This window comes from Sorex fumeus, unplaced genomic scaffold, assembly GCF_029834395.1.
Source record: "Sorex fumeus unplaced genomic scaffold, SorFum_2.1 ptg000063l, whole genome shotgun sequence".
NCBI classification, from domain to species: Eukaryota; Metazoa; Chordata; class Mammalia; order Eulipotyphla; family Soricidae; genus Sorex; species Sorex fumeus.
The window spans coordinates 60223772-60248016 of record NW_026606120.1 but is presented as its reverse complement, the minus strand read 5'-3'; the positions used below and the strand labels follow the sequence as shown (position 1 = coordinate 60248016).

Below are 24245 nucleotides of genomic sequence, written 5' to 3'. Positions count from 1 at the left end.
TACTAGCTGCTTCCGAAGAGACTTTCCTCATGTTTCTCCAGGTGTCCAGTTCTTATGGTGCTAGTCCATTTGCAAGAGGAATCAAAACTTTTTCAATCTTGATAGTAGCTTGTTACAGCTGTTGCTATGCAACATGGATTATTTCCCTATACAACACATTATTAACTTCATTCTGTAATCAGACACATCTTTGAAGCTACCGAAAATTCATCCTCTTATTCATTTGTTGACTTGTCCAAGGTCGAATTTAGGCACCTTTTGGTTGCTACTTCCTCCATTGGCTTGTCTCCATCTTAACGTAAATGAAACAAATATGTCTGGTATCGAAATGCTATAAGGAAAAAGAGTGGGAAAGTAAAGAATAGCTGACAAAAATTTAAAAGAATGTGTATGGGGGACAATGCCTTGGAATTATGTTGAACCAAATTGGAGTCACCATTGGAACTTAAGGCAAACCTGAGTAAAATGCATTGTGTGTGAGGCCCTTCAGCAGCTAGTAAGCTAGGCAGTTAGCGTGTGTGTGAAAAACAGGTAATTGAACTGCAGTGTTATGCGTTGTTTTAAATCAAGCATGTACAACAGTCATTGCAATTACATCATACTACTTTTGAAACTCTGAAAGCATTGCTGTGGGCTGTGTGTGTTTCTTGAGAGCCTGTATAGCAACAGTCATCTTCAGATCTCACTTCTTGCTTCAGTACTTTTGCCTTTTTTTCATGCACACATACACCAAAATAACTGACTGCATGTTAACTTTTCCTCTGCAGCATATTGCAGTCTTTGTGGAAAAGCCTTTTACATTTTAGTGATTTTCAGTAGTATAGATGGAACTGAACTCAGTGACATGATTACCTATCGTTTTTCTTTTTAAATCCAAGGATCAGAAACTTTTGTTACAGCTCTTAACAAAAGCTTGTGTTCATAAAAGCCTTCTCTGCCTTTTTTTTTCCTCCAATCAAATTTGGGTCTGTGGAAATAAAAATTGGATGTTGCTGTGCCAGAGGCTGTCCCATTATATAGAAATTTTTTTTTAACATTTTTGCTTAGCTTGATGCCACTTATTCAGAGTTCCTTATTTTTTTGTGCTTTCCCCCTCCCCATGCCCAAAGCTGCCTTTGTCTATGCCTAGGCATTGTGATATTGTTCTTTAAGTCTTCATTGTGCTCTATAATAGGGCTTATGTGTTTAACATCTGACTCAGACATTAACTTTAAAATAATTTGTCCACTTTATTTTCCTTTAAAGTCAGTAAATGTATAGTGGGTTTTTTTTTAATTCCCTCAAAGTTCTAAATATACACCCTTCCATGAATTTTTGTTTTTAATTATCTCCTTTAACCTTACTCTCCGGAGACTGTGTAGGGTAGGAAATCCCACCTGATCTTTGATGGCATAGTCTGTGTCATCTCAGGTCTATAGCTATAACTTTTGCTTTCAGTTTGGGTGCTGAACAATGTTTGTTTCTCATGGTGGTTTTTATTCCATAGTAGTTTTTAATTTGATATGGGGTAAATTTGTAAACACAAATTGAAGCTATAAAATAAGAAAATAGGGTTGGAGTAAATAGTTCAGTGGATTAAGTAAGGAGGTCTTATTCAGTGCCTGCCACTGCATGGTCCCCCAGCACAGAGCCAGGAGTAGCCCCTGAGCTCTGCCAGTGTGGCCCAAAAAAACAAAGTGAAAAGAAAAAATTTAAAAAGCAGAATAACCACTTTTTTTTGGATCGGGGGTTTATTCAGGGGTTATTCCTGGCTCTGCACTCAGAAATTACTCCTGTTGGTGCTCAGGAGACCATACGGGATGCCATGATCAACCCAAGCTTGCCACTTGCAAGGCAAATGTCCTTTTCATTGTACTATCCCTCTGGCCCCAGACCAAACACTTTTTTCTGGAGGTGTCTAGTGTTTACCTCAACTTAATTCTCTCCAGCTTTGTTCCCTGACAAATTCGGATGGTTCAGATACAGATTTACTCTATTTAATATGAAATAAGTATTAAATGTTGTCCTAACCTTAATGGTCAGTGTGAAGATTCCCAGTATCATAAATAGCTTCAACAAGGGGCTATTAAAATCTTCTTAGAAAAATCTTTATAGGGCTGGATGTATAGCGCATATCTTTATATATAACTTTTCACTGAAATCAGCATGTCCCTTTTTTTTTTCTGTAGGGTTCCTCCCCGCTCCTTAGCATTTTTGTCCTCTTAATCTGTGGTGAACATTTATAAAGTTTCTTTTTGCCCCACTCAGCACAGTATGAAAACTACCAGTTGTGGAAAACTTTGAGATTTGAAGTTTTACTTCCATTTAAGGCTTTCCTTGAGAGATGAGCTTTTTAATATGGTTATAAAAAGTTACAGTTAAAAAGGCAAGTGGGAACTATATTGGAGATTCCCAAATTTGAGTATCCAAGGGTTACTTCTTCCCAACTCTTCACAGAAATATCTGTCAGACTCAAATCCTATTAAGTCCTAGAAGTGACCTTGAAAAAATATCCTTGATGTGTATCTCAGTCATGTTACGTAGTCAAGGAACTTTGAGGGCAAGTGAAATGGGATGTCAGGGTCATACAACTAAGGAGTGGAAGGAAAGATATGGATATATACATAAATATTTTCCACAAATACATTTCTAGTATTGTCTGATGCTGTCAACTTTTACTTAGAATAGTTAAACATATAGTAGCCACTTCTGTAATCGATTTAAATACAACAAAACTCTTCCTCCATAGAAATTGGGGAAATCAAATAACTAGAAAATTGAAAATTAGAACTTCTTCTAAAATGGAGTATTAGAATATTGATCCTGTCCTTACTTTAAAATAGAGGATCCCAAACTCGTTTGCCCTCTCTTCAAAGGGGAAAAATCATTCAGCACCGCCTTGGAAATCTTTCTTCGTAGTGAACAAAGTAACCCCTTCCCTTCTTAATAGTGAAATTACCCATTCAGGAAAACAGTGCTTGAAAATACCAACTGTAGAGACACTTGAGTCTTGAATTAATTTCAGCCTACGCATGAAACCAGTCTTTACAGAAGCTATGCACTTGCTGTCAGTTGGCAAAACATGGCTTATTTAGAAATGCTTGTCTGGTCATTAGACTCATTTCACTTTTTTGAATACCAGCCATTTCCTTTTGGGAGGGAAGTCTTGCCAGGTCATGAGTTCATTATTATCTTAAGAGTTTAAATTTCATTTTAAAAAAGTGGTTTATTTCTTGTAACCCCCTCCCTCAGGCTGACTGCATCCTAGCATGCCCAGTTTTAGCCTGGCGTGAGCTTCTATGGCATTTATAAATCCCTCCTTCCTGAGGGTTTATAATGACAATGCTGAAAGCCACCTGACTGAAGTATGGACATTGCCATTTGAAGAGGCCTGAGAATGTTCTTTCTAGTCTGTTTTATTTCAACAAAATTTAACATACTAAGGCTTTTCCACTTTCTGCCATAAACCTAGGTTTTTAATATTTTTGGGGTGCTAATTAACCTTACTTATTTTTCCTCTAGGTGGATAAATTAGATGCTTCAGAATCACTGAGAAAAGAAGAAGAACAGGCTACAGAGACGCAACCTATTGTTTATGGTAATGTCTCTTTCTGATCTCTCAGAATATATTTCATTTTAAGTCTTAGAGAAGATAAAAGTAATTCACTAAGCTAACCTTAATATAGAAACAATTTGAAAAAGTTACTGGAAAGTATAATCTAAATTTTGTTTTATAGACTGGTCACTGAGTACTTACTCATAAAATACTGTGACAAAACTATTAATGAATTTAATTTTTAGACGTACAGAAGATCAGAAACTGGCAAGATTGCCTTAAAGCACATTAAAAAATATATCTTTAAAAATTTTCTCTGTGGGGCTGGAGCAAAAGCACAGTGGGTAGGGCGTTTGCCTTACACGCAGCCAACATGGCCGACCTGGGTTTGATTCCCAGCATCCCATATGGTCCCCCGAGCAACGCCAGGAGTAATTACTGAGTGCATGAGCCAGGAGTGGCCCCTGAGCACTGCCGGGTGTGACCCAAAAAGCAAAAGAATAAATAAATAAAAATTTTCTCTGGGATAGAGAACTGGTTAGTTTCCATTTAAGGACTTTCCAAAGTGAGAGGCTTATGCAAATACTTAAGACAATTAAATTTTTCTTACACATGCATGTCTGAATTATTTTTGTTGAATTATTTTCACTCTTGATAAACAGAGTAATTTAAACTATTTGAAGGGTATAGATTATATCACTATAACCATGTATTCTTTGATGGTGGGTATAAATAAGATTATGATCTATGTAGGTCAGCCTGTTACATGAAATGATAATGCACAAATATGTTAGGACATTACTTTTTAGATAAAATGCACTTTAGGAATTTAGGTGACAGAGTAGGTAATGCTGGAGAAGATAATGTATATTATTAAAGATGGGGGTAAGATGTTTGACATGTATAATGGGAAACAGTGGGAACAATTATAAGGTAGATACAATAATGTTAAAGCATCAGCATATTTTAGCATACCTTCAGAGTATCTTTTATGTATCTGTGTAACTTTTATGTATCTCTGTAACCCCACTCAGAAGTGCTCAGGGTGCTTATTCCTGGCTGGGCTAGGGGCACCATATGTGGTGCTAGGGATCAAACCTGGCCTGGCTCTCTGCAAGGCAAGCATCCTACCCGTCATACTTTCACTGGTCCCAGCCTTCATGGTATTTTTTTCTTTAATTGACATTTAGAGATATATAAGGGGAAAGAAGTTCATGTTAGAGAAAGAACACAGGCTTCTTCAGTGTGGAACCAAGCAAACAAAGAAACATCAAGATAAGCAAGAGAGAACATGGGAGATGTTCAAGGGAGAACATGGGCTTGAAAAGCAAGCTCGGGGTGTTTCTATTTTAAATTCACAGTCCTTATCGATAGTCAGTGGCTAAACTTCATAAGATTGTGAACATGCTTTGGAAGAAGGATGTCCTAATGTATTTAATTCCTAATGTATATTTAAGTGTATTTCTATTTTTTATTGCTTTCTTGAAATCTTAACATTTAAAGCTAAGTTGTGCTGACAGCTATTAAAAAGTTGTTTCCCTGTTCTAATAATAATGTCATGAAAATGTGCAAATATTATGTGGTAATAGGCTTGGTATCAGTTTAACCTTGCCCAATTGTGTTAGGCATGCATCTGCGTATTGTTTTGGGGGAGAGGGGCTGGAGGTACATCTAGTGATGCTCAGGGGTTATTTTTGTTTCAGTGCACTCAGAAAATTTCTTCTGGTGGTACTTGGGGAATCATAGTGGGATGCCAGTGATTGAATTCTGGTTAGCCATATGCAAGGCAATGCCCAACCCATTGTACTGTTGCTCCCACTCCCGCGCACTGTTTTAAATACTGTGAAATGACATATGATCATTTGGCCCTATACTGTTTATTGGATATTTTAGATAGTTTTTCACATGCACTTGGTATGGGGAGATTTAATATTTTTGAATGCCTAAAGTAGAGACATTCTTATGTTGACTTTCATGTCAAAATTGTAAGTACTCTTCTCCCAAACTCATTTTAAGATGTGATTATGTTGCTAGCGATATAAGGGTTATACTCTTACAATATTAACAGTTTATTCCATCTCTTTACCCCTGCCCCTCCTTTCCGTTGTCTTCTTTAGGTCAGCCCCAGTTGATGCTGACAGCAGGACCCAGTGTTGCAGTTCCTCCCCAGGCACCTTTTGGCTATGGTTATACTGCACCACCCTATGGGCAGCCACAGCCTGGCTTTGGGTACAGCATGTGAGATGGAAGCGATCCTGAGTGTCCTATTTTCGTACTGAAATATCGTCTCTACCTGCTTCTCAGTTTATAACGGGGGAAACCAGGCACATGTTCTTGTAACCTTTATTTCATGAAGGACTTCTTTTTGTTTCTCACTATAAACTTGGATCACCTATATGTTAAAAGCTTATTTCACATTCCGCGTCATTTTAGAATTTATTTTCAAAGGGGAATTAGTTTCAATGGTTTATTCACAGGCTTTGTTTCTTTCCCCCTTCATTCTTTGAAGAACTGCTTAATATTCAATCTGTCGTGAAGAACCTGATTTGCACTCTGTAGTGTTTAAAGAAAAACTCTCTACTATTGAATCTCTTAAATTTAGTGTATGTAAACAGCTTACAGTATGTATTGTCTAGATGCATTTAAATCTTTTATTCAAAGAAAAGCTAAAGTGAAAATATTGGTATGTGACCATGCAAGACTGTCAATGCCAGCAAAGACAACACTAATCAGCATCTCCTACACTGGATTGCAGTGCTCTCCAAATTATTTGAAGAATGCATTACAGACAACTTGCCTGACTTATAAATGAGCATAAAGGCCCTCTAACCTATGCAGGTTTTCTCATTACGCATATAGAAAATGCTAGTGTGTTTTTGCTCACTTCATCTGTAACAGGTGCCCTTATGTTGTGCTGTATCCTGTGCTTTTTCTGTGGGACCATTCCATTCAGGAACAAAGAGCACCATGATTCCAATCTGTGTGTATTTACTAACCCTTCCCTGAGGTTTGTGTATGTTGGATATTGTGGTGTTTTAGATCACTGAGTGTACAGAAAAGAGAATTCAAACAAAATATGGCTGTTCTTCAGTTTTGTTTGTGGAATTTGAAATTACTCAAATTTAAAATAAATTACTGGACTGTGGAAATAATATGTAGAATGGCAGTTTTAATGAACTACCTCTCAAACTTAAGCCAGTGAAACCAGCTTCCCCTTTTTCCCCCTCATCTTTCATTCTCTTTGAAACCAGGCTTTTAGTAGTTTCAAATTGAGTAGTACAGTTGCAGATGGCACGAGAACAGAAATGGAAGTGATGATTGAGACATGTGAAAACAATGCAGTTTTACAAGCTGGTATGCATTCCTGTAAGTAGGAGCGTTAGTCTATAAAGAACTGATAGGTCCGTGGCGCATCCTAATTTTGACTACATCGATCATTTTAACCAAGTGGCACATCAGGTTTTTATCTAAGCATTTCAGTTAATTTAGCACCCGTGATCTGTTGGTTTAGCTGAAAAGTGTAAAAGCAGGTAGTAATACGATGTTCCTAACCATGAATTGTGGGAGCCCCCATATATGAGTAGGTTAATGTGATTTAAAAGGGGGGGGGGCTGGAGCAATAGCACAGCGAGTAGGGCGTTTGCCTCGCACATGGCCACCCAGGTTCGGTTCCCAGCATCCCATATGGTCCCCCTGAGCACTGCCAGGAGTAATTCCTGAGTGCAGAGCCCGGAGTAACCCCTGTGCATCACCGGGTGTGACCCAAAAAGCAAAAAGAGGGGGAAAAAAAACCAACTTAGAACTATTGTTTCTCTGTCTATCTTCTTTAAACAGAGTTTACTATTTCTTGGGAAGTTCCTTTTTGTTTCCCATAGAACATTTTTTGCTGTTAGAACTGTGGCTTTACTTTGTGTCTGTGGCACCTCTGACCCTCTTCTTCTTCGACTTTATCAAAATTGAGGGAGAACATGCAGAACAAAGGCCCAGGTAGGGGCAGTTTGGGAAAAGCCCTACCATCAGAGCAACTTCGTGAAGATAGACCATTGTGTGTTTTCCATCTTAGGGACCCTCACATCTCAATCCAATATAAGTCCTCAGATTTCCCCTCCTAGAGAAGCCTGTGAACTGTCTTGGACACATAACTCTCAAACCCCCCATCTCTCTCCATATTTCTCTAAATAAAACTTTTATTTCCAAAACAAATTGAGGAAGAAAAGGAATTAATGGTCCCCTAGAGTTCATTCTTTTAACAATGAAAGGCTTCTCTTCCTGAGAGTGTAAGAGGGAAACTGCCATAGAGGCCGGGGGGGGGGGGGGGGGGGGTGCAGGGGGGGTTGGGATACAGGGGACACTGGTGGTGGAAAATGTACACTGGTGAGGGATGGGTGTTCAATCATTATATGACTGAAACTCAAACATGAAAGCTTTGTAAGAGTAGCTCACCATGATTCAATTAAAAAAAAATAAAGCTTTCTCTTTCCATCCCAAATAAAGTTAAAATACTCTGGAATGCACCAGATATCTTAAAATATTCCACAGAATATTTATAGTCAGTGGTCAAGTTTATGAACAGTTTCTTACTGCTCGTTGGTTAAAAAAGATTAGTAAGTGAAAAAAAATGGGGAGGATGTTGCTACACCACATAGCTCTAGTGTCACTCCCAGCAGTGCTCAGGGAACCACATGGTGCCAGGAATCCAACTCTGGTCTCTAGCACGCACAGCATGTGCTTGTGTCTTTTATAGCTTCCAGCTAGCTCAGATAATTTCTGTTATCTGAGTATAGAGCATTGAAGAGTTCAGTGCCTACTTACACAGGTAGGTGCCTACGAGGGGTGAGCAGTTTCACCGTTACTTTTGGGTCATCAGGGAAAGTGATGAAAAATGTTTTACATAAATGTTTGGGCCACCTGAAAGTGTCTTTTTAGAGACCCTGTAGAGTATGTATACTTAAGAGAACCATCTTTGTAGAGTACTGTTTAATACAGGTGCAATAGGAAACAATTGAGGGCTGAGGGCCAGGGCAATTGCTCAAAGAGGAACCCAGAGTTCAGTTCCTGGCACCCTGTGATAGACTAGCACTGCCCAGTGTGTTCCCTTCCTCGGAAAAAGAAATTCATATGTTTTCAAGATTTGTATGCTACATATCCTAGTAGTTATGCTATTAAAGTAATTTGAATCAGCCACAGGTAGGCCATCCTGTTGAGAATGCACTTGAACTTGGAGCCTTCAGTCTCTAAGGTAAGCCTCCAAATTTACCAGAGAGGAAGAAATGTACATTTAGGATTGAGCCCGTTACTTGCTATTGCATCACATTTGAGTTGAGTATAAACACTCTGTTTAGAAACAGTTGCTATTGTGGCCTCATTCAGTTAGCTTCTGCTGTCACGTCAGTGTGATAACTAACCAAATATTAATGCTTTCAAGTGTGGTTCAAGTGCTTCTTTGTGTTTTGCCTTGATTCCATTGACAACTAATGCTAACTGTTGATGTTAACTCTGGAAAAATCGGAGCCACTTAACATGTACTTGTTAGAAGATTTTCCCTGACATCGTATTATTTGTTAGAGAAACAGTAGATTTAAATTCACTTATTTTGGGTGGGGCTGTGGGGCCACACCCTGCTGTGTTCAAGACTTACTCCTGGCTCTGCTCAGGGTACAGGCAGTGCTTGGGGGACCATATATGGTACAAGTCGGTTGTGTACAAGGCAAGCACTTCTTCATTTTTAATTTTTGGGTCACACCTGACGGTGCTCAGGGTATACTCCTGGCTCTGCATTCAGTAATCACTCCTGGAGGGCTTGAGGGACCATATGGGATGCCAAGGATTTGAAACTGGGTCAGCCACATGCAAAGCAGGTGCCCTACCACTTACTACCTCTCTACCCCGCCCCCCCCCCCCCCCAAGGAAAGTAAGTGCTATAAGTTTTGATAATTCCACTTGTCTTATATCAAAACAAACAATGTGAAGTAAATTTGTGCCTGCTAAGAGGGTGGGCTGGGATGGTTGAGTAGAAAACTGGGGACACATTGGTGGAGTGAAGATAACTCTGGTGGTGGGACTGATGTTGTAACATTTAATGCCCGAAATAACTGTATTATAAACTTAGTAAATCACAGTGTTAGAATTTTTAAAGAATTTTTTTAATACCACCAGGGGCAAGAACATTACTGTAGCAGTATGGCACTTGCACACAGCCAATCCAGATCCAATCCCCACTATATCCCAGAGGGTCTTCTAAGTACTGCTGGAGTACAGAGTCAGAGCACCTTTAGGTGTGGCCCCCAAACCAATAATAAAAATACTACAGTAATGATTACTAATAGTGATCAATGTAACAATATCATGATAAACATATGCAAATCCAAGGGGAAAAGAGATGGCTTAAATTGAATTTTCTAGTTCCTAAAGTTCTAGGTAAAGAAACAATGGGATGTTGGGATGATAAATACATTCACTTCACAATTATAATAAATGCTTAAATAAGCTCCACTACCATATTCAAGATCCACACAAATAGCAGAATTAACACTGCTGAGAAACTGGCAAGTCTGGGTCAGGGAAACCGAACATGAGACCCTACACAGATGAGTAAATGTTATAAAATCTCAACTTTGAGACAAGTCAGGTTAGGTTCTCAGTCACTACACTCCCATTTGTGAGTAGCTACATAATGACCTATTAATAGGTTATTATTCATCTTAAAAGTAATAGGGAAAAAAATTATCTGCATGCAATGGGAGTGTGGGCCCTCTCAGTGGAATAGCAACATAACCTTGGAAAGAATAAACTATTAACATACAAAGCAATTGTTTTAGCACCTTTCACTTGAATCATGTAGCCAACATTTTTCAAAGTCCCAAGATAACTGTGCAAGTACACAAGGAAGTATAATTATAGATTTTCCAACCGAAGAGTACACAATCTGGAAGAAACTGCTTTTATTGTTAGAAATTGACAGCATTTGGTGGTAAAACCATCAACATACAAAATTTCATCTAGTAAAGTTTCAGGTGGCCAGTGACTTTGTCAATTAGGTCTGCTGGTCCTGGGCCAATTCCCAGGACAGTTTGAGAGCCTGGTGCAATTTGAGTACGTCCAGCATCTTGGATTAAACTTACAGTCAGTCCCAGCACTTTTGCATGTGTCAACAACTCTACCAGTGTTTCTTCATCGGGAGCTTTGACTACCACTTTGGGTTGGCCGCAGTATTCCCACTGTTTGAGCAATTCAGGGTTTCTCCTTTGAATTTGCTTGTAGGCAGAAACAGCAGCATGAGAGCACTGGGCAGCCACTTTCCCTTTGCCCATCTTTAAGTCATTTCGAACCACAAGAATCATTTTATATTCGCCACCCTCTCCTAAGACGCTTGCTTCAGTTCCAGTCTGTCTCTCTGTCTCATTCACAGGAGTTTTAGGGATCATTCCAAAGCGTACACGGAGACCCCAACCCAGGAACATGCCACACGCAACTCCAGCAGCCAGACTGAGTGCACCTGGTTGAGCCAAGTACTCCATGACCAAGGATTTGGAGAGCATCTTAAAGGAAAAAACAAAGTTATCACTATTTTGCAGTGAAAATACAAGCATGTTAGATAAAAACATTTGGAAATAGTATGTAAGAGTCATTTTCCTGGTTTTTTTTTTGGGGGGGGGGGGGGAGTTTGGGTTACACAGTAGCACCCTGGAAATATTCCCTGTTTGGAACCACTCCTGGTGTTGCTGGGGGGTCATGCAGTAAAAGGAACTGAACTGCCCTCCTGCTTGCAAACCATCAATCCCACTGAACTCTCTCCAATTCAGAAGTCTTTATTTAATAACTACAAGAGACCGTGTGTGGAAATAAAACAGTACTTGGACCTATTTATACATTTACTATTTTTTCTCTTCACTGATAAAAGCAATAATACAAGTAAAACTAGTTATTTTGAATCTCAATATGAAGAACCTCTCTGTGGTTCACAGTCAATAAAAATAAGTCTAGATTCAGTAAAACAAACTAAGTTCCTTAAGTCTGCTCTTCATGTCAGCCTGGTGAAAGAAAAATCTATTTTACTACAGTTAATAAAGAAACAACTATTATTCAGTTCTCTTCTGGATCATAGCAGTGGATCCCAACTGGGACAGTACTCAAGTTCCTGAATGCCACCACAATGGGCCTGGAGTAAAGTCCAATACTGAGACTAGACCTAAATACAGAAAGCTAAGGCTTAAAAGTGAAGACTGTTCTAAGGGACATTATCCACTATCGTAGGGAAAAACCTAGTCCTCTCATTAACTGAGTTTAGAATCTAACTTTATTTACGTATGAGTACCAAGTATTTTTTTGCAGTTTAAATATACACTAAATTTACCGTAAGTATAATTTTAAAACAATATCTTTTATTTTATGAAATCTTGTATCAGCAAAGTTGTCTTCAGTGTTTGAATTACCACTAAAAACGTCTATCAGTTTACATTGGATTCATAATGCTTCCATGCATAGGCACAAATATTGGTATTTTCTTTTTCAAAGGCTATATCTAAATCAAAGATGCACTTAATAAAATAGGTGAGGAGAGCCTGAGAGAAAGCACAGCAGGCAGGGTGCCTGCACTTCGTGCTGTGACCTGGGTTTGATCCCTGGCACCTCAAAAGGTCTCCAGAGGAGTGGTCCCTGATCAGGGCCAACTGGGAAAGCCCAGATGCTATGTCAAATGACCTTAGAACAGTTTGCAACAGCTGATAGATGGTGGGAAACAGCAAGGAATAAGCAAAAATAAAGGGCAGGATCTAGATCATAGAAGGCCTTGCACAGCATGAAAGGTTTGGAGTTTACCCTAAGAACAATAGGAACCTGCTACAGGGAAGTTATTTTTGGTTTTTAAAAAAAATCAGCTAATTAACTATGGTGCTATGCCACCCTGGAAGGGGAAGGGTGTCTATCCCTCCGCCTGTCCCCCTTTGCGGCAGTGACATGGTGGCCTGCATCTTTTAGAGCCTAATGAAAAGCCAGGTATGAGACTGCATTGACAAGGCAAGTGGGGCTTCATGGGATGAGGGGTGGAATCGGCCCTGCTCCCCGCCATGACAATGTTCCAGGTTGCAACCCTCTAACACCACCTCCGGTTTCTGACCAACCATGAACCCTGAGGCACACATACCAATTTCGGAACCCAGGGGCTTCTGGCAGTAATCCCTCTAGGTTTAGTTCCCTTGAATATAGCTGAACTAGGTTCAACACCCCACAGGGTTCCCCAAGCCCTGCCAAGGAGTAAGCCCTGAGCACTGGTGGATGTGCCCACCCTTGCCCCACCCCCCCGTCGCCCCCCCCCCCAAAAAAAATCAGCTAAGGTTTTTGTTTGGTTTGATTTTGGGTAGTGTGGGCTAGAAATACAGAAAGCTTTAATGTATAATTGGGGTTACTGAAGTGCAAAAAGTAAATGAGGAGAGTAGAAATAGTATGCAAGGGCAGGGATATAATAGAATCCCAAAGTGACTAGGATCTAAAGGAGAGTGAAATGGAAAGCTAGAAATAAAAGTGTCATATCTGCAAACTATCAGAGCACCTGGTATACTGTTCCTTTTCCACGAGTACTTAACTTGGAGAGAGGTGTACTGACAGTATTTTATGGCCCTAGAAGTGTTTATCACCAGGGAAAAATAGTATTAAATTCTTTGCACTGGATCAGTGGGTGGCATAGCAGTTTGAGCCACAGTAGAAGGTATCTCTGGTTCCATGTTCAAAGTGGCCTCTGGTTGTACTCAGGGACCATATGCATGGATGGAACGGACGTAGTAGGTGGAAAGCTTATCTTCTATACCCTTAAATTCTTATCAGGACCATTGTTACCTATCTCACAACACATCTGTTTACTATATAGTGCTTACATGCCAGCAGGACTTCTAATAATCCAACAATATTCCAAATAGAAGAAACGTTCATGTTAAAAAAAAAAAAAGTCTCCCACCCTCTATGTTAAGAATTAGAAGGATCTGCACAGATTTCTCCATTGCAATGTAACCACATCTTATATATCAGATCCAGGCCTGTCAGGAGAAAGAAGCACGCAGAGATCCTACTATGTGCTGAATAACACACGAAACTCTTTACTGCCATTATTGCTGGCATGAAGTTAAAAGTCTGTTATCACTAGTCTTAAAGATGGAAGGAGTGGAGGGGGAAGGGAAGGGAAGCTGCTTAGCCACAGTGATAGTAGCACTGTAGCACTGTCCTCTCATTGTTCATTGATTTGCTCGAGAGGGCACCAGTAACATCTCACAACAAATTTTACCAAGTCTGTTTTCCTGCCTCATATTTCATAGAAATCTCTTAAGTTTAAACTGTTAAAATTGGGCTGGAGAGATAGCATAGCGGGTAGGGCGTTAGCCTTGCACGCGGCTGACCCGGGTTTGATTCCCAGCATCCCATATGGTCCCCTGAGCACCGCCAGGAGTAACTCCTGAGTGCAAAGCCAGAAGTAACCCCTGTGCATCGCCAGGTGTGACTGCAAAAACAAACAAACACCTGTTAAAATTAACATAATACTTGTATTCTTTAAGAAGTTCTACTCTCAGGGCAAGAGCAATAATAATGCAGGTAAGGCAGTTACCTGGCATGCAGCAGACCCAGGTTCAATTCCAGGTGCCCCATATGACTCCCGAGTCCCACCAGCAGTGATCCCCTGAGCGCAGAGCCAGGAGTAAATCCTAAGCATCGATGGTCGCAAAACACCAACCCACCAAACCAACAACAAAACCAAACCAAAAGAAGTTTTTTTAATCTCAAAACATCCCAAATAGATTATCATCTTAATTCTGCCAAAAGGTGTTTAGCCTGATCCTTTTTCTGCTACTATAAATCTATCAGAAATCCTCAGAGCTTGAGATTTCAGTAAAAAGTATTTGTACTCACAAATAATCCTGAGCAATATAATGGTAATACAAAACACATGCTGTAAAACCTTCCTTTTGGTATCTTCTATTTCAAACTCTTCCAGACTAAACCCTTTTCACCAGTGCTCTTGATCACTTTACCTCCTAAATCATGTTTTACTCAACTATACTGCATCATTCTTTTTGAGCATAACCCTTCTGAAATTTTTGACACTCAAATCACTGTTTCATCTTTTCTCTCATTTGGGGGTCACACCCGGCAGTATTCAGGGCTTACTCATGGTTCTGCACTCAGGAATCAAACTATAGAGGCTGAGGGGCAACTGAGGTGCTGGGGATTCAACCCATGTCAGCCACACCAAGTAAGCACCTTTCCTGCTATACTCCTCCACCCCTTTTCTCTTTTCTTCACCTCTATAGGTCTCCAATTATTCCCTTATTCACTAAATTGAAATTGCTATGGAACTGAAATTAGACATTTGCTAATTGCCAAAGCCTCCAGAGTTTTCTGCACCCGAGACTTTTCTTTAAACTTTCTTCCCTGACCTCCCTGCAAAGACCTGAAGATGCTGTGGTACTTAGGCCCAGAGATACTCTGGCTGGGAAGTATAATCGGGCTCGTTGATACCTCCTTGTCCCCCAGCAATTTTTTTTAAATTTTTATTAGTGAGACACCATGAGGGGTACCTCATGGTTGTAGACTTACAAATTTTTGTGCTTGGGTTTTAATTATACAATGATCAAATACCCATCCCTCCACCAGTGCCCATTTCCAACCACCACGGATCCCAGTATCCCTCCCACCTCCCATCCCACCCTGCCTCTGTGGCAGGGCATTCTCTTTTGTTCTCTCTCTCCTCTTGGGTGTTGTGGTTGGCAAAAGAGGCATTGAGTGGCAATCATGTTTGGTCTATAGTCTACTTTGAGCAAGCTTCTCCCATCCTGGGAGGATCCTCCCTTCTCTATCTGAGCTCCCTTTTCCCCCCTAGCATGTGTGGTTGGCCTCCAAGCCATGGAGCAAACCTTCTGGTACTAATTCCAGCCACTCTTGGGTGTTAGTCTCCTATTCTGTTACTTTATGTTCCCCAGATGAATGCAATCTTTCTATGTCTATCCTTCTCTTTCTGAATCATTTCGCTTAGCATGATACTTTCCATGTAGTACCACTTGTATGTAAATTTCATGACTTCTTTTCTAATAGCTGCATAGTACTCCATTGTGTAGATGTACCAAAGTTTCTTGAACCAGTCATCTGTTCTCGGGCACTCAGGTTTTTTCCAGATTCTGGCTATTGTAAAGAGTGCTGCAATGAACAAACTAGTGCAGATGTCACTTCGACTATACTTTTTTGCCTCTCTGGGATATATTCCCAGGAGTGGTATTCCCCCAGCAATTCTTTATTAAAAATTTTATTTAGGGGGCCTGAGTGATAGTATAGTGGGCAGGGTGCTTGCCTTACACACCACCTGACTGGGTTCAATCCCCCGCATCCCAGATGGTACTGGGAGCTCTGCTAGGACTGATCCCTGAATGCAGAGCCAGGAATAAGATCTGAGCACAGCCAGTTTTGGCCCCAAAACCAAATAAATAAATTGTCACTGTACTCCCGTTGTTCATCGATTTGCTCGAGCGGGCCCAGTAACGTCTCCATTGTGAGACTTGTTGTTACTGTGTTTGGCATATCGAATACGTCACAGGTAGCTTGCCAGGCATTGTCGTGCGGGCAAGATACTCTCAGTAGCTTGCCAGGCTCTCCGAGAGGGAACCAAGTAAACATTTTAAATTTTATTTAATTATAGGGGCTGGAGCGATAGCACAGCGGTAGGGTGTTTACCTTGCACGTAGCCAGCCTGGCTGAGCCGGGTTGAATTCCTCCACCCCTCTCGGAGAGGCAAGCTACCTAGAGTATCTCACCCACATGGCAAAGCCTGGCAAGCTCCCCCGTGACGTATACAATATGCCAAACATAGTAACAACAAAGTCTCAAAAATGGGGACGTTACTGGGCCCGCTTGAGCAAATCGATGAACAGGAGGACAGTGTTTGTTTTGTTTGTTTATTTAATTATAATTCAACTCTCATGTTTACAATATTGTTAATGTTTATTGCTTTCTTTAACCCAACTTTCAATCATTTTACTTCTCTGGTAGTTTTTATCCCTGTCTTTTTCTTTTCTTTTCTTTTTTTTATTTGTGAAACACCATGAGGTACAGTTGTAGACTTACAAACTTTCATGCTTGGGTTTCAGTTATACAATGATTGAGTACCTATGGCTCTACCAGTACCCATTCTTCACCACCAATGATCCCAGTAGCCCTCCCACCCCCCACGCCATCCCCCCCACCCCACCCCTCCTCTGTGGCAGGGCATTCCCTTTTGTTCATGCTTTCTTTTAGGGTGTTGTAGTTTGCAATAGAGGTACTGAGTGGCCATCATGTTCGGTTTATAATTGCCTTGCAAACCTCTAGTTTGCAACAGAGGTACTGAGTGGCCATCATGTTCGATTTATAATTGCACGCATCTCGAATCCTAAGCGAGTCCTCCAAACATCCTTTACTTGGTGTGCCCTGCTCTGAGCTGCCTTTTCCCCCAGCATGTGCTGCCGGCTTCCAAGCTGTGGAGCAGACCTCCTGTTACTTATCAACTATTCTTGGGTGTTCGATCCCAGTCAACTTTTCTCACTGCCCTCTGATGAATTTCTCCAGCTTACAGTTGGCCCTCTATCTATACCACAGTCATCGGCCAAAAAGTATCATTCAAATTTTAATTAAAACCAACTGACAGGTCAATTCTTTCACTGCACTTAGCCACATTTCAGGTGCTCAATAGCTGAACAAATTAAAGTGAACAACTGAGCCACTCTATTAGCAAGAGAGACATGATTTCCTGCACTGCCAGAAAGATCTACTAACTGTGACGGTCTATATATTCTTTCCATTCAATCAATGAACCTGAAAATAAAGCACTTAAAAAAAAAAAAGTCAAGTTCCCTACTTCATCCCTACTAACATCCCAGAGGCCAGACAGATGGCTCAAAGCACCAGAGCTCCGGCCCGAGCGATAGGACAACTGGGAGGGCGTTTGCCTTGCACACGGCCGACCTGGGTTCAATCCCTGGCATCCCATATGGTTCCCCCCAGCATCGCCAGGAGCAACTCCTGAGTGCAGAGCCAAGAGTAACCACTGAACATAGCCGGGTCTAGCCAAAAAACAAAACAAAAACAAAAAAGCGCTGGAGCTCAAGCTCTGGAAGCGGAGGCCCGTATCCCCACTGCATGGCCCTCTCAAGCACAGCTCAGCCTGAGCAATGACCCTGCAGGCCCAGAGAGCAGGCCCAAGAATCACCAGGAGTTGCCACCCTTTGAGCAATCCGTGGGTGTCCTGGAAGGGGGGGGGGGCCGGGGACGGAGGGAAAACCCCATACAAGCTCTTGCTAACCGCCACCATCTCGCGAGACCCCCGGACACCTCCTCTCCTGCCAAGGGCTGCCTTGCCCAGCCAACCCCCAACGACCTCTAAAAGGGACCGCTCCCCGGAAATTATTTTCGATTTCTCTCCACCGACCCCACAGAAACCCACACAATGCCCTTCACCCGAGCTGGCGTGCTTTAATAGAAGCCGCCTCGGCAAGCCTTTCCCAGGCCCTACTCATCTTTAATTACAGACGCGGCGCGGCGGTGCATCCCTGGCGGGGCCGGGGAGTGGAGGACGAAACAGCCCTCGAGACGTCGGCGTCTGGAGGAAACCCCCACCGCGATCCAACACCGGAACCTCTCTCTCTTCCCCTCCCGAGAGCTCAGCGGGCGCCAGAGCGCTCCTCAACTGGAGGCGCGGGAGCCGTTAGCAACTGCCGGGCTGGAGGCTTTCCCCCAGGAACTCGAAACGTCGGGTCCGTCCCAGCCCAGCAGCTCGGTCCCTTCTCCCAAACGAGACCGGTAGAACCGGAACCGTGGCTCCCGCGGCCCCTGGGCGCAGACAGTTTAGGAAGCTGAAGATGACAGGCGGTAGGTGGAGGGCACAGCATGAGGGCAGGAGAAACACCGCCACTGCAGAGCGATGGAGAACATCCCTCGCCTTTGCCCGGGCAGGCGCGCACCTACCTAAACCACCGCTCCTTGGAGGCTCGCGCGCGCTTGGAGCGTTGCTCACGTTGGAGCCGCGAACTCGCTTCTACCGCGCGAGTTACCTCTTCCGGGGTTCCGGGACAACAAGTTCCGGATCAAGCACCGCCCCGCGCACAGTCAATCAATCATTCTTCCGGTGGCTCCGCCCTCGGCATCCCAACCGAGCGTGAACTGAAATCCCGCGAAGCCCCGCCGGAAAAAAAAAAAAAAAATCAGGAACGTTTCTCTTTAAGTGGCGGTCTCCCGAGGGGGCGGGGAAAACGCGGACCGGAAGTGACGCTGAGTTCCGGTGAGTCGGAGCCCAGCGGCTGGTGTGTGAGTCGGTCGGGAGCCGCTTCCAGGATCTGGGGATCCAGAGAAGCCGGGGTCAGAGCGGGTAGGTAAACGACCTCGGGGGATTGGGAATGGGGAACCCGCGACTTTCCTCGGAGCCTGACTTCTTCCTGAGCTTTTACCCACGGAGACGTCCCGCTCGAGGGCGGAGTGGTTTTGACTTCAAGTAGAGCGTTAGGGCACCGCTGACGCGGGATGTGTCTGTGTCTTGGCAAGAGCCCGGTTATTTGGGACACCTCTCAGGGCTTGACCACCCGTGCACCGAACCCGTCACGTTGGGCGCCCGGCCATTCACTGTCAGTGTCGTGGACGAGGAAGGGGTTCTAGGTTTTTATCGCTTACCCATCCCGTGCTCCCGTGGCGTCTCGGACCTCGGAGTAAACCGAGAACGTCTTCTCTTCGGATGACCAAGCATCTGTTTTCGGTGCTTGCCTTCCCCAACCACCTGCGCGTGATGCTAAACGTATACTTCCCCTAAACAAAATCCTGGCGTGCCAGTGCAGTCCAAAGCGTTGGTGGTAGCCACGGGAGTGGGGCCTTTGCTCCACTTGCTGAAGACCACCGGCACTGCTCTCTCTGCTCTCATGGAGAATAGGATTCTCTGCCTTTTCCAAATCCCTGACGCCTTCAGCCTGTTAGGTCATTACAGTGGAATTATTTGCAATAAATCAAAAGATTTCTTACCCTCTAAATTCCAGGAAGCCAGGTATGACTCTTTCCCACTGCTCAAGGATTACCAGTGACCTCTAGTAGGTTTTGCACTATTCATAACTATGTTGAACTTCATAACTTCATGCAAAAATCATTTATACACGCAGACACACATCTATGTCTATATCACTAAGTGATTAGTTTTTCAATTTGTTATTTTCCCTGTATATAGTGTCCGTTAGTTCCCTTTGGGGCTTTTGCAAAATTTTATCATTTGCACTAATGCTTTGGAGAAGCTTGCACAAGTATTTCTAGTGTTTTAATGAGAATTCAGTGTTCCTGCTACTAATTCTTTGGAGAAGCTTACACAAGTATTTCTAGTGTTTTAATGAGAATTCAATGTTCCTGCTACTACCTAGCTCTAAATTTAGTTGTGTATTACTAGTGTAGACGATGAGAACTAGAAACTATTATTATTTGAATAGCAGGGGTGGGTTGGACAACACTGGGCTGTGCTCAGGACCTGCTCCTGGCTTTGTGCTCAGGGATCACTCCTGACGTTACTGGGGTCTGCTATGTGCAAGGCAAGCGCTTTTACCTCCGAAAGATTTCTTGTCTCTTAGAAACTTACTTTGCGGTACGGTTTTAGGCAGTTTAGATTTTATGGAACTTGGCAGAGATTTGGTATTACCTAAATGCAAGTAATTTGTGTAGGTGTGAAGTGACTACAGCAGAAATCTTTTGTATTTTATTTCATTGCATGTATTACTTGAAAACTGATACTTTTTTATTTTCTTTAGGGATATATTCTATTGAATATAGCCAATCAGTACATTTAGTTGCTGTGACTCACTCACATTCCAAAATGAAATTACCATTTTCCGAAGTACTTAATAATTAATGCCTTTTAGCAGTTATCTATCTATAGTATCTATCAGTTGGTTTAATTTACACATTGTTCCATTCTGAGTTAGATGAAAGTTTCACACTTGTCTAGGAGCCCAAATGACAGGATTTTTGAGATGTGGAATGATATTTTTGGATTTACCATCTGCAACTAGTAAATATCCTTATTGAATTTATAATTTCAAATGTGATCATCCATGTATGCATGTGTGTATGTATTTGTTGTTGCTGCTGTTTGTTCATTTCAGTCACCCATGGACTGGTTACCCAATTCTTTTCACTTTTTCATCTCACTCCTGCTTTTGACTTGAATTCAACCCCTGAACCTTGAATATGGGAGACATGTGCTCTACCACTGACCAATATCCTCAGCCCTTGAATTTCAGAATCATAAACATCATTCTGTCCTCTGTCCTCCCGTTGTTCATCCATTTGCTCGAGCGGGCCTAGTAAAAGTCTCCATTTTGAGACTTTTAAAATTATAAAAGCTTGGTTGGATGAAGAAGGCTTCAAAACATTGAGTAAAGCTTATAGGTTTCCCAACTTTCTGAACTGGTCTAGATTGTGTTGATAAAAAATACACTTACAAAAAAAAGTTCACTTACATTGCCTCATAGGATTGTCACAATTATAGATGAGATAGTAAACATGAAATCACTAAACAAATGTGACGGTGTTGTCATTTTACTCTGATATCTGGAACTGTATTAGTGCAAATTACCATTACTTTACAGCATTTCGAAATTTGAAATTTATATTAAGGGTGTTGTTTATCTGAAAATATTGTCACACTTTCCAGTGATGATCTTTGTCCTACTTTTGAACGTAATAAAAGCTTGCCAAAGAAGAGTATGGTACTGTGATCCATTAAATTAGTCACCTGGTTAATAAGTAGGTAAGTAAGATGAGTATAATTTGCATTTGTGAACTTAAATGTGATTTTTTTCCTCCATGGTCATGATCTCTTGTCACTTAAGTTCCAAATATAACACTTTGGTGGTGGTGAAGGTGCGGTAACATACATCAAAACCATAAATGTTAATACTATTGTACTTTATTACCTAAACTACAATACTTTATTTTTTCTCATTAAAATTTCCAAATACAGAGAAGCTGTCGTTTTTGGTACTTACATATAGTAGACTAAAGTTAGAAGTAATCTTACTTGCTTATGTTAGGAAGAAACTTGATGGGTTCACTTCTAATATTTAGAATTAGAAGGAAGCTCAGTGATGATATAAATTATTTTAATTTAACAGAGAAAATTGGGGCCCAGGAATATTAATTACCTGCCTGGAGCATATGAATTAGGTAATATCATCAGAACTTCAACTAAAGTCCCCAGTAATTCCTTCTGGGTTTTTTTGTTTTGTCTTTTTTGCAGTACTGAAACCCAGGGATTAACAGGCAAGGCAAGCTCCTTACTGCTGAGCTGCATCCCTGGCCTGTGTTGTTTCTTTTTTATTTGTTTGGGAGTAATACTTAGGGCTTACTCCTGGCTCTGTGCTTAGAGGACATACTTGGCAATGTTTGGGGGACCCTGGGGGCCAGGGATGGAACCTGGGTCAGCTATGCAGGGCATTAAATGCCCTACCCAGTGTATTGTCTCTCCAGTCCCTGGCCTCTGTTCTTTCTGTTTTATGCTAAGGCTATATTCAGATGTTTTCACATGATTTGATATTTTCTGCTTTGTATGAGAATATATTAAATGTATAAATGCATTAAAGCAATAACTCTGTGTTTGTATGTGTGTTTTCCCTCTGAGCTGATTTAGTCTCGCTAATTAGGAAAACAGAAATATTATGGCTGGCAAAAATTACAGGAGAATGGCATAAGAAGAGGGAAAAATTAGTTCTGTTCTTCAGCACAGTGAGTTCATGCTCCATTACTCTCAGATATGGAGGTGTCACCTTTCTGGCAAGTGGAAAAGGCAGAGGATCTTTGTAACACATGTCTCGACTGAGTGAATGTTGCTAATGAGTAGGAGGAAGCTGTATTAATTTCTTAGCTCATGCTAAAATTTTTTTCTAGGTTTATAATTTTATAATCTTTATATTTTCATTAATCTTTGGAGTTATTCATTTCTAGATAAATATTGACAGTAAAAGAGTTCTTTGTCTTTGGGAGAACTCTTTGATTCTGTTGATTTCTGAGTGATTAGTTTGGGGCTGGAGTAATAGTACAGTGGGTAGGGTGTTTGCCTTGCATGCAGCTGGCCTGGGTTCAGTCCTCGGTATCCCATGTGGTTCCCCCAAGCACCACCAGGAGTGATTCCTGAGTGCTAGGAGTAACCCCAGTGCGTCGTTGGGTGTGACCCAAAAGTGTCCTCACACCAAAAAAAAAAAAACTGATTATTTTCTCCTCTCTCTTGGTGTTACAGTGCCAGGTACTTTTTACATTGCTGTTTTTATCCAAAGTTCTTTTAATTTTTGTGTTCTCCCAATCTGGATATGGATTCCAGATTAGAGAATTCTAACTAACCCTGGAAACAAACCGGATAGATAATAGTGATAGTTTGATTGTTGTTAGTTGATAATCTCCTTTTATAAAGACTTGCAAAATTTTGGGGATGAATTTTAAGGTTATTGCCATCAAGAAATTCATTGGGGGGTGAAGAGGTTGAAAGCAGTTTGTGTAAAAGCTTCATTTAAAACTCAATTTGAAAATATTATGCTTCTTGAAGGAAACTTGTTTTTGTTGTTTTAAATTTTTTAAATTAAATCATTGTGAGATACACAGTTACAAAGTTGTTCATGATTGGGTTTCAGTCATAGGATGTTTCAGTATTCATCTCTTCACCAGTATACATTTCCCACCACCAATGTCCCCAGTTTCCCTTCTTCCACCACCCCCATCCCCCTGCCCCATGCACTTCTTTTTCTCTCTCCCTTTCCCCCTTCCCTTCTCTTCTCTTCTCTTCTCTTCTCTTCTCTTCTCTTCTCTTCTCTTCTCTTCTCTTCTCTTCTCTCTCTCTCTCCTCCCTCCTCTCTTCCTCTTTCCATTCCCTTCTCCCTCCCTCCCACCCCTACCCCATGCACTTTCTTGGCATTATGGTTTGCAATTCAGGTACTAGCGGGTTATCATGTATATCCCTTTATGTATTTTCAGCACTCAGTTCTTGTCCAGAGTGATCATTTCCAACTATCATTGACATAGTGATCCCTTCTCTATCGTAACTGCCCCCTCTGTTTGTGCAAGCTCCTGACAGTGGACCAGTCCTCCTGGCCTCCTTGAAGGAAATTTGAACCAGAGATCTCTTTTTGTGTCAGATAAAAAGTGATACTTAAAGCTTAAGGCATTTTTAAATTAAGCAAGTACTCATTACTCATTAAGTAATCCTATCCCTGCTAGTCTAACTATAATTTTTAAAGAGTTTGTCAGCACACTTAAGTAGTTCATTATGATGTCTTCTCCTTTTGAGGTTCTTTAACGTGTAGTAATTTTGATATTTATAGAATTTTTTTTTCCTGAAAGGACTATAAGTTTGGACTGTACAGCTAGATTACCTTGGTCCAAATTCCAGATCTACGATTCTGTGACCCTTGACTAGTTGTTCAACTTCTTCCTATCTGTTTCCTCTTAGGCAATGAGGTCAGACCTTTATTATTAGGTTTCATTTAATAGATTTAAGTGAAGCATTTAGAACAGTGCGTGACACACAGTTTACCACAATCATCATCTTTATCATTTTGTGGTCTGATAAACTTTGCTGAGAACTCTTTCCCAGTCTTCCTTTAAAAGCATGCCTTTTGTGTGGCTAGTCTAGTTCATGAGGGATCACTCCTAGCAGTAGCAGTCTGTAGTCTCAGAGATTGAATCCATG

The 24245-nt window shown here is 41.5% G+C and overlaps 3 protein-coding genes across 4 annotated transcripts in view; 2 read left to right on the top strand and 1 right to left on the bottom strand.

The window, feature by feature from the left end:
* The window catches only part of CLTC (clathrin heavy chain), a 70371-nt gene extending 63684 nt beyond the window's left edge, over positions 1 to 6687 (top strand). For both annotated transcript variants that reach the window (XM_056126592.1, XM_056126593.1), the window contains 2 exons: positions 3502 to 3577; positions 5653 to 6687. In XM_056126592.1, the coding sequence (XP_055982567.1) occupies positions 3502 to 3577; positions 5653 to 5777 (201 nt within the window). In that variant the 3' untranslated portion in view covers positions 5778 to 6687. The remainder of the gene's footprint in view (positions 1 to 3501; positions 3578 to 5652) is intronic.
* A 3774-nt stretch (positions 6688 to 10461) lies between these two features.
* PTRH2 (peptidyl-tRNA hydrolase 2) lies at positions 10462 to 18635 on the bottom strand. The gene is made up of 2 exons (XM_056126602.1): positions 18509 to 18635; positions 10462 to 11073 (listed from the first exon to the last, which is right to left on the bottom strand). Exon 2 carries the CDS (start codon positions 11071 to 11073, stop codon positions 10534 to 10536), a length of 540 nt encoding a protein of 179 aa, XP_055982577.1. The 5' UTR covers positions 18509 to 18635; the 3' UTR covers positions 10462 to 10533.
* Positions 18636 to 18766: 131 nt separating this feature from the next.
* Positions 18767 to 24245, top strand: part of VMP1 (vacuole membrane protein 1) — a 120167-nt gene continuing 114688 nt past the window's right edge. Inside the window, exon 1 of the mRNA XM_056126600.1 lies at positions 18767 to 18908. The gene's annotated coding sequence lies outside the window, so the exon portion shown is untranslated. The remainder of the gene's footprint in view (positions 18909 to 24245) is intronic.